We start from the raw sequence: 10,018 nt of genomic DNA, 5'->3' as shown, positions 1-10,018 counted from the left end.
AATGGGAACAGCGCAGCATAGACAACACGGACACCGCGAAGGGACACCATGCACACAGCGCCTCTAGCACGGCCGGTAGCTGTTGCGTCGTGGAGCTGCCACGGTTGTTGTTGTTGCTGCTGCTGCTGTTGTTGTTATTTAGAAACACAGCTTCGCAAGAAGGCGCTGCACGAGCTGCGCCGTCAGATGTTCCAACACCGCTCGCACTCACTCCTCATACACTCACTCACTCACTCATACATTCACTCACTCACACACTCAGTCATTCACTCATACACTCACTCACTCACACACTCACTCACTCATACACTCACTCATACACTCACTCACTCACTCATACACTCACTCACTCATACACTCACTCACTCATACACTCACTCATACACTCACTCACTCACTCATACACTCACTCATACACTCACTCACTCATACACTCAGTCACTCATACACTCACTCACTCATACACTCACTCACTCATACACTCACTCATACACTCACTCACTCATACACTCACTCACTCATACACTCACTCATACACACACTCACTCACTCATATACTCACTCACTCATACACTCACTCACTCAAACACTCTGCGAGGCTTTCTGAGCCTGATAACTTCGTGTGGGTGCAGGGACGAGGCCACTCCGGCTTCTTGGCCTCGACCCGGCAGTTGTCCCCACGAGACATTCATCACAGACAGGCGGACGGGCTGTTCACTCACCGCGAGCGAGGCGTCGTGCATCTCTCCGCTTTTAATTGGCGTTCATATTCACGGCCTACAGTCACAGACTCCTCCCATGTACACCGCCTCCAACCACCCCGCAAAACCCACACCACCCCTCACCACCCACCGCTCACCACCCATCCCACCGCTCACCACCCACCTCACCACCCATCCCACCGCTCACCACTCACCCCACCCCTCACCACCCACCCCACCGCTCACCACCCACCTCACCACCCACCCCACCCCTCACCACCCACCCCACCGCACACCACCCACCTCACCACCCACCCCACCCCTCACCACCCACCCCACCCCTCACCACCCACCCCATCGCTCACCACTCATCCCACCGCTCACCACCCACCCCTCACCACCCACCACACCCCTCACCACCCACCCCTCACCACCCACCCCACCGCTCACCACCCACCCCTCACCACCCATTCCACCGCTCACCACGCACCCCACCTATCACCACCCACCCCAACCCTCACCACCCACCTCACCGATCACCACCCACCTCACCACCCACCCCACCCCACCCCTCACCACGCACCCCACCGCTCACCACCCACCCCACCCCTCACCACCCACCCCACCGATCACCACCCACCTCACCACCCACCCCACCCCACCCCTCACCACCCACCCCACCGCACACCACCCACCTCAACACCCACCCCACCGCTCACCACCCATCCCACCGCTCACCACTCATCCCACCCCTCACCACTCACCCCACCCCTCACCACCCATCCCACCGCTCACCACCCACCCCACCCCTCACCACCCACCCCACCCCTCACCACCCACCCCACCCCTCACCACCCACCCCGCCCCTCACCACACACCCTGCCCCTCACCACCCACCCCACCCCTCACCACCCACCCCATCGCTCACCACTCATCCCACCGCTCACCACCCACCCCTCACCACCCACCACACCCCTCCACCCCCACCCCACACCACCCCTCACCACCCACCCCACCCCTCACCACCCATCCCACCGCTCACCACCCACCCCACCCCTCACCACCCACCCCACCCCTCACCACCCACCCCACCCCTCACCACCCACCCCACCCCTCACCACCCACCCCATCGCTCACCACTCATCCCACCGCTCACCACCCACCCCTCACCACCCACCACACCCCTCCACACCCACCCCACACCACCCCTCACCACCCACCCCACCCCTCACCACCCACCCCACCGCTCACCACCCACCCCTCACCACCCACCCCACCCCTCACCACCCACCCCACCCCTCACTACCCACCGCTCACCACCCACCCCACCCCTCACCACCCACCCACCCGCTCACCACCCACCCCTCACCACCCACCCCACCCCTCACCACCCACCCCACCCCTCACTACCCACCGCTCACCACCCACCCCACCCCTCACCACCCACCCCACCGCTCACCACCCACCCCTCACCACCAACGCCACCCCTCACCACCCACCCCACCCCTCACTACCCACCGCTCACCACCCACCCCACCCCTCACCACTCACCCCACCCCTCACCACCCATCCCACCGCTCACCACCCACCCCACCCCTCACCACCCATCCCACCGCTCACCACCCACCCCACCCCTCACCACCCACCCCACCCCTCACCACACACCCCGCCCCTCACCACCCACCCCACCCCTCACCACCCACCCCATCGCTCACCACTCATCCCACCGCTCACCACCCACCCCACCCCTCACCACCCACCCCACCCCTCACCACACACCCCGCCCCTCACCACCCACCCCACCCCTCACCACCCACCCCATCGCTCACCACTCATCCCACCGCTCACCACCCACCCCTCACCACCCACCACACCCCTCCACACCCACCCCACACCACCCCTCACCACCCACCCCACCTCTCACCACCCACCCCACCGCTCACCACCCACCCCTCACCACCCACCCCACCCCTCACCACCCACCCCACCCCTCACTACCCACCGCTCACCACCCACCCCACCCCTCACCACCCACCCCACCGCTCACCACCACGGCAGAAGGGTTGCACGGTGTGGGTGATGCAATGCCCCGGCCTGCAGGTCGCTCTCAAATGGTTTCACGCAACAGTTCCCCCGAGTGTGCGGCTTACGGCGTCATTCATACTCGTGTGTGTGTGTATGTCATGTGTGTGTGTGTTGTGTGTGTGTTGTGTATGTCATGTGTGTGTGTGTTGTGTGTGTGTATTGTGTGTGTGTTGTGTGTGTCGTGTGTGTGTGTTGTGTATGTCGTGTGTGTGTATGTCATGTGTGTGTTGTGTATGTCGTGTGTGTGTGTTGTGTATGTCATGTGTGTGTGTGTTGTGTGTGTGTGTTGTGTGTGTGTATTGTGTATGTCGTGTGTGTGTGTCATGTGTGTGTGTGTGTGTATGTCGTGTGTGTGTGTGTTGTGTATGTCGTGTGTGTGTGTTGTGTGTGTGTGTTGTGTGTGTGTATTGTGTATGTTGTGTGTATGTGTTGTGTATGTCGTGTGTGTGTGTTGTGTGTGTGTGTGTTGTGTATGTCGTGTGTGTGTGTTGTGTATGTCATGTGTGTGTGTGTTGTGTATGTCGTGTGTGTGTTGTGTATGTCATGTGTGTGTGTGTTGTGTGTGTGTATTGTGTATTTCGTGTGTGTGTGTGTCATGTGTGTGTGTATGTCGTGTGTGTGTGTGTTGTGTATGTCGTGTGTGTGTTGTGTGTGTGTATTGTGTATGTCGTGTGTGTGTGTTGTGTATGTCGTGTGTGTGTGTGTTGTGTGTGTGTATTGTGTATGTCATGTGTGTATATGTCATGTGTGTGTGTGTTGTGTGTGTGTATTGTGTATGTCATGTGTGTGTATGTCATGTGTGTGTGTGTTGTGTGTGTGTATTGTGTATGTCGTGTGTGTGTGTGTGTGTGTGTGTCGTGTGTGTGTATTGTGTATGTCATGTGTGTGTATGTCATGTGTGTGTGTGGTGTGTGTGTATTGTGTATGTCGTGTGTGTGTGTGTTGTGTGTGTGTCGTGTGTGTGTATTGTGTATGTCGTGTGTGTGTGTATGTCATGTGTGTGTGTGTTGTGTGTGTGTATTGTGTATGTCATGTGTGTGTATGTCATGTGTGTGTGTGTGTGTATTGTGTATGTCATGTGTGTGTATGTCGTGTGTGTGTGTATTGTGTATGTCGTGTGTGTGTGTTGTGTATGTCGTGTGTGTGTACGTACTGTGCGCGTATTGCGTGTGTATGTGTGTAGCGAATACAAATCACTTTTATGTTGCCTCAAAATGCACCTAGCCTGGCACGAACGCTGTTGTGACGTGGCGTAATCTACAAGTATCCTAGTAAACTAAAAGTCAACGTTGCCGTGTGGTTGGAACCGTTGGACCGACGTCAGCTCAACGTTCCACAATGTTTACTGGGATAAATTGCCAAGCGCCACTTATCACGCGGCACGCTCGCACAGCGCGCGCGACTCGACGCGACCTTCGCTGGGAACAGCGGCGACTCGTTGCGCTCTCATCGTGAAGGCGACACTGAGCGGTGTGCGAGTGGCATCGCCCGGGGGAGGATCTTTAGCCGCTAGGAGGAGGAGGAGAAGAGATATTCACAAGGTCCACGGTTCGCAGAAAATGGTTCAGTGGCTCTTAATTAAGAGGCAGACTCCACGTCTGCTTCGTGAATAATGTAGCCCAACCATTCCCCATTCATCCTCCTCCTCCTCCTCCCCCCACCACCACCACCCGTCTCACCCAGCCCCTCCACAGCGTCTCACCCGCGGTGAATGTAGCACTCGGAGCAGGGTCGTGGGCAACATCCACTGACCTGTAACGCGCGCCATGTTACAACCCGGTCGCGATGCCGCGTTCAGCGGAGCGCCGCTGTCTCGATCGCAGCGCGCCCTCTCCCGAACGCGGCGAGTGCAGTGATGGCACGCGCTGCGTGCGATATGAGACGATGCCGTCCGCACGCTTTGTGGTTGCCATACGCGCCCTGTGTACCCTACCACCATCAGTTGTACCGATGATGCATTCCCTGCAGCGGTATGTAGCCGGTACCCCGTGCACCGTGGGGCATCCGTGGCACTCATGCCGCGTGCTGTGCAGTAGTTTGGAGGTTTGCCGCAATCCTCGCAAGAATAGATTCTGCTTTAATTGAACAAGAGCCCCGGTAGAAATCACGAGCGGTAAGGAGAGGAGGGAGGCAAGATGTTCCGAGTCTTCACCTATCAACGAAAGAGTGGGATACCAAATGTGCCCACTCCAGCCCAAAAGTATTTTCTCCATATCTAGGGCGAGGGCGTAGGTTAGCGAGACTGACCTTTGTGCTCGCCAAAAACGAGCCATAAAACCTTACTGACCTCAGGGAGCATAAACCATCGAGTGGACTCCGGTCATCCTCGCAGCAGCGGATTTCAGAAAAGCATCGAACAAAAACGGCGGTCATCGCATTGCGCGCTTTCAGATGCGCTTCTGCCAAACAAATATTTTTCAATAATTGTTCACTCCTCCACTCCAGACTTGTCACATGTGGACCAATTGACGTTCATATTCCGGTTTGTTAACAGCAGCGGGGATGTGGTGGAGCGATTCCGTGGGCTTTGAGCCAATTGAGAGCCACACTGGTAAAAGTTTAGCAGACTGTGTGATTTTGATGGTGGAGGGCCTTGGGTTGGACCTCTCAAAGCGTAGAGGTCAGTCATATCACAATGCAAGCAACATGTCAGGAAAATACAATGGGCTACAGGCCCACCTGAAACAAAAAAAAACCTCTGATAGAATGTGCCTTGTGCAGCGCATTCACTTAACTTAGTTGGTGTTAACACCTTAGACGGCAGTAGCCCAGAGGCTGACGAGTATTTTTTAACATGTTGCAGTCACTGTACATATTTTGCTCTTCATCCACACACAGATGGGGCAAAGAATTTCGGAAGACAGATGTCAGATGACATTAAAATCGTTGTCCAGTGCTCGGTGGAGTGCTCGGGCAGAGTCAACCAAGGCACTGTGGAGAAATTACACCCACATTAGAGGCCTTCGGTGGTATGTGCAATGATGATAATGAGAAAAGAGATACTCGACTTGAGGCCACTGGACTATGTGCTAAATTGGACATCTTAGAGATGGTGTTCATGGCACATTTCTGGGATGTCATACTTGACCGGTTCCACGCGACAAGCTTGCACCTACAAACAAGTGACATTGACATCTCTGTAGCAGCACAGATTTTATCTTCGTTGAGGGCATTTGTGGTGGGACAGCGAGACCAGTTTGAGGCTTTTGAAAGGGCAGCCTTAAATGTGACAGGTGTCTCTCAGTCATCTGAGCACGATCTTCAGCGAAAGAGGAAACGCAAAACATTTGCAGATGAGAGCTCACAGCCAGGTGTGACACTTGAGGGGAGGGAGAAGTTCAAAATATACACATTTTATGTGGTCATTGATAAGCTGGTAGCATGCCTTGAACATCGCTTGAACGCTTACAAGCGTTTGACCAGTCTCTTTGGAGTTCTATTTATGTCAGATCAGGTGTCTAACAGTGATGCCATCGTGGTAAAGGTAAATGCACTCTCCGCTGCATATCCATCAGACCGGGACACGAACTTTGCCAACGAACTCATACAATTCAAGTCTTTCATGTCTGACTGAGGGTGAGAAGTGCCCCACTAAATTGCTTGAGATGTTGCAGGCACTTAATATGCAATCAGTGTTTCCCCAATGTTTTCGTGTCACTTCGAATTTTTCTAACTTTGCCTGTGACAAAACTGCCAGGGTGAGCGGACATTTTCCCTTTTAGGCAGAATAAAAAATGAGCTGCGGAGTAGCAGGTGCCAAACACGCCTCAGCTCATCGTCACTTATGTCAATAGTCAGACCTTGCCAGACAGCGAGATTCAGACTATTGGATGATTTTGCGAGGAGGAAGGCAAGAAAAACACCAATATAGGAAAGCGGGGGGGGGGGGGGCAGGGGCCTCACGGGACCACGACCCGGCCCCAGGTGTTTGGGTGTTCTCCTCTTTTCCACAACAAGCGGCACGTGAATCCGTTGCCGTCTCAAGCATCGATTCATTGTCCCGCGTATTCACCGTCTCATTTGGATTGCGTCTCATCTGTTGCCTGTCGTGTACACTCCGTCTTGTGTGTGTATGTGTGTACGTACATGTGTGTGTACGTGTGCGTACGTGTGTGTGTACGTGTGCGTACGTGTGTGTGTACGTGTGTGTGTGCGTGTTGACCTTCTTTTGGAACGTACGTAGCCAACCGTGCTAATCGGAGGTGCAGGGGAAGGACAGCGAGCCAGGGTATTGCGTGCCCCATTGCCCCCTGACGGAACAATCGCGCACAATCGGCACGCATCGTAAGTAGTCGAGCGTCGCAGAGAGCATCTTTGTATGCACGATATCGTGAGCGTACGGATATATTTTAATCGACAGGTCAACACGCCGGGCTGCGCAACGCTGCACCGCGATCCCTTTCAGAGGAATTGCTCGGCTCAGATCCCCGTGGATGTGGCAACGGCGAACAAAAAACGGACCGCGTCGACCCCCTGGCGAACGGCGATTGGGCGGCGTTTCATCGGGGAGGGACAAAACAACAACAACACAAACATCGGACGAATAATGAAGTCACCAAGATGTGAATCTGGCGCCCCTCGAGTTGACCGGATATTCCCAACTCGCGTGATCGACGGCGCCGCGTGCACAGCCAACCGGGCGGCGCGATAGTAACGCACAGAGTTGATGTGCGGGGACGGCTTCGCGGCTCCGGTTTTGGGGAGAACACAAACCCCGTCTCGAGATGTCCAGCCTCACTCTCTAGAGATCGACGCGTGCTAGGTGGTGGATTCGTCCAGACCTGGAAGCTGAAGGCAGTCAGGACGACGATGATGATGATGACGATGACACGGGCTCCTACCAGGCCAGTTCTCCCCGGGATGCGACATGAGCTGCGTGCGCCCGTCCGCTGAAGAAAGCCGCTGGCCGAGACACTCTGGTTTGCGGTGGTTCTGTGTGTCTGTCTGTCTGTGTGTGTGACTATTTGGGTCTCCGTGAATCCATGGGCCGCTGCGCGAGTGCGCGTTGATAATGAAGCCGCTGCCAGCCCAATCCAGTTTCTGTTCCATTCCACCTGCGCAGGTTCTCACTCGAGACAGGGGCACGCGGCTCGAATCGAAGCCGCGCGCTGCCACCGCCGCCGCCTCCTCTCGCAGCAGGGAGCCACGGGGGAGCGAGCCCCTGTCAGCTCGCGTCTCCGTCTCGGCGTCGTTCCCGTGTCCTCGTGGTCCCCCGCGTCCCGCCCGTGTCTCATTCGGACCCACGCCTCTCCATCATGCGGCGCGGGTAGAGCGAGCGACCCCGTGACTTCCCCGTGCTTCTCACCGCACCAGCACCCACAGCCCCCCCCCCCCTCTCTCCAGCCCCCGTGCTCCCCACCCCCCCCTCTCTCAGGACACACAGCGCACGCGCGGCGTTCCCGGAGCGTAATTCGACGAGTGTCCTAACTGGGCGGCATGCATGAACGCACCTCTGACATTTCGTATTCTTGACATGTGCCGTATATATTAAATATTATACTTTAAGTATAAATAAACAGTTCAAGTGTCTATAGAATCTTTGGAGAGATTAACAGTTTCACCTACGTGCGTTAAAAAAAGTGCGTTACAGGGCAGCGCGCGCTGCGATGGGAAGCAGCCGCCACCGTCACGACACCCGCGTGGAGCCGGACTTGTCACCCCCCACCCCCACCGTTGACTCTGCCGTTCTCCTTCTTCGCTCTCGCGTCGCGCTCTCAAATCCCAACTCGCCGCACACTCCGTGCACGGCCGCTGCCGCTGCCGCCGCCGCGAGCCGAGCAGAGTCGAGCCGAACGGAGCTTTCCACGCCCGCGGGAAATCTAGAATGTGGCGTGCCCAGCCGCGTGCTATACATTTTTTTATATTTTTAACATAAAAGATCAACGGCCGTCCCCAGTGCAAAGAAACGCGCGCTGCTGATGCGGGGAACGAACGAACGAACGAACGAAGGAACGGGTGAGATCAGCAACGCGTCCGGAGGGCGCTTTGTCGGCGGGGCCCGTCCGGCACATTGCGCGGGCGACGCGCGCTCTGCCAAACTCCGCGTGAAGCAGGCGGAGCCGGCGGCGCGTCCCGACGGGCAGCGGCTCAGACGACCACCTCGGTGCTCAACGCCACCCGGGCACCACCAGCGCCGCCACCGCCATCCTCGTCCCTCCTGCGCCAACTCCTGCGCACGGCGTCGGCGCGGAGGTAGGGCTGGCTCCTCAGGTCTGCGGGGACACGCGAGCACGATGCGCACGTCGTCAGCACGCCTGCCGAATTCGCGCGAGCACGGCGAGACTGCACAGAGCTCGACTGGAAGGTGGCTCAAGGACTCGAGCACGGAGCCAGCACCACTGAGATCCGAGCTACGAATCAAATTGCACAGCGGTCGTGGTTCTTATTGCATTAGAATTAAACTTTTTTTTTAACAGGTAAGGCCCATTGAGCTATACAGTGTACAGCTCTTTTTCAGAAGACGACCCTCGCCACAAATTGATAGCTCAACGAAGTGTCACGTGGAAATCTATAGCTGGTAATTACTCTGAATGCACGTTGAATCTAAACGTGGAGGGGAAAACCGGAGGACCAGGAGAAAAATGCAGGCGATCCCGGGGAGATCATGCAAACTCAAGATGTACAGGCATCGCGTCAGGGTCGGGATCGAACTCACGACCCCCTGTATACCAGGCGAGGTAGTTAACATCTCCTAGCCACCGTGGCGCCCCTCGTTAATGGGATTGGCCAAACGTCTGAAACGCAGGACCCTCCTAAAAACGAGTATTTAGACTCAGCGAGGCTTCCCTGCATAGACGGCATTACTATTATTAAAACAGATAACGAATACTGTCCTGTGCAGCAATCGGTATGAACAACCACGGACATTGCTGGGCATTCGGCAAAGTCCGCCCGTAATCTGCCCCGCGCCCATTCCCCTCACCCCCCGTTTCCCACCAGCAGAGCCACTTATCTACAGACAAGAGCTCATGTGCATCAACCACGACCGCTCCACTGCTGGAAGAAGGCCTCCGCAGGCCGCGGGGCACGCGCTCACGGCCCTGCCGTGTCAACGGGAGGCTGCGGGGTTGCGTTGGGTCGCGTCCGGCGCTAAGAGGAGCGCGGAGCGGCCGCGTGCGCGTACGAGGCTGGGCGCCAGGAGGTCTTCGGGCAGCGGAAGATCGCAGAGCAGACGCGAGGAGCGCTTGGCAGTGCGAGCAGCAAACGGGACAGCCTTGAGCACTGACAGGAGG

At 56.7% G+C, this 10,018-nt stretch overlaps 1 protein-coding gene across 4 annotated transcripts in view; it reads right to left on the bottom strand.

The window, feature by feature from the left end:
* Positions 1-6,766: 6,766 nt before the first annotated feature.
* The window catches only part of LOC133344730 (formin-like protein 3), a 47,392-nt gene continuing 44,140 nt past the window's right edge, over positions 6,767-10,018 (bottom strand). Inside the window, exons 26-27 of one of the 4 annotated variants that reach the window (XM_061554834.1) lie at positions 9,910-10,007; positions 6,783-8,998 (exon numbers count right to left, since the gene is read on the bottom strand). In XM_061554834.1, coding sequence (XP_061410818.1) covers positions 8,993-8,998; positions 9,910-10,007 — 104 coding nt within the window. In that variant the 3' untranslated portion in view covers positions 6,783-8,992. Of the gene's footprint in view, positions 10,008-10,018 lie in introns of all 4 variants that reach the window. The other 3 variants (XM_061554835.1, XM_061554832.1, XM_061554833.1) reach the window with 3 other exon arrangements.

Source organism: Lethenteron reissneri, chromosome 20 (genome assembly GCF_015708825.2).
Source record: "Lethenteron reissneri isolate LAM-NWPU_2019-01 chromosome 20, ASM1570882v1, whole genome shotgun sequence".
Lineage (NCBI taxonomy): Eukaryota > Metazoa > Chordata > Hyperoartia > Petromyzontiformes > Petromyzontidae > Lethenteron > Lethenteron reissneri.
The sequence above is the reverse complement of the archived record's forward strand: the minus strand, read 5'-3'. Positions and strand labels throughout refer to the sequence as shown.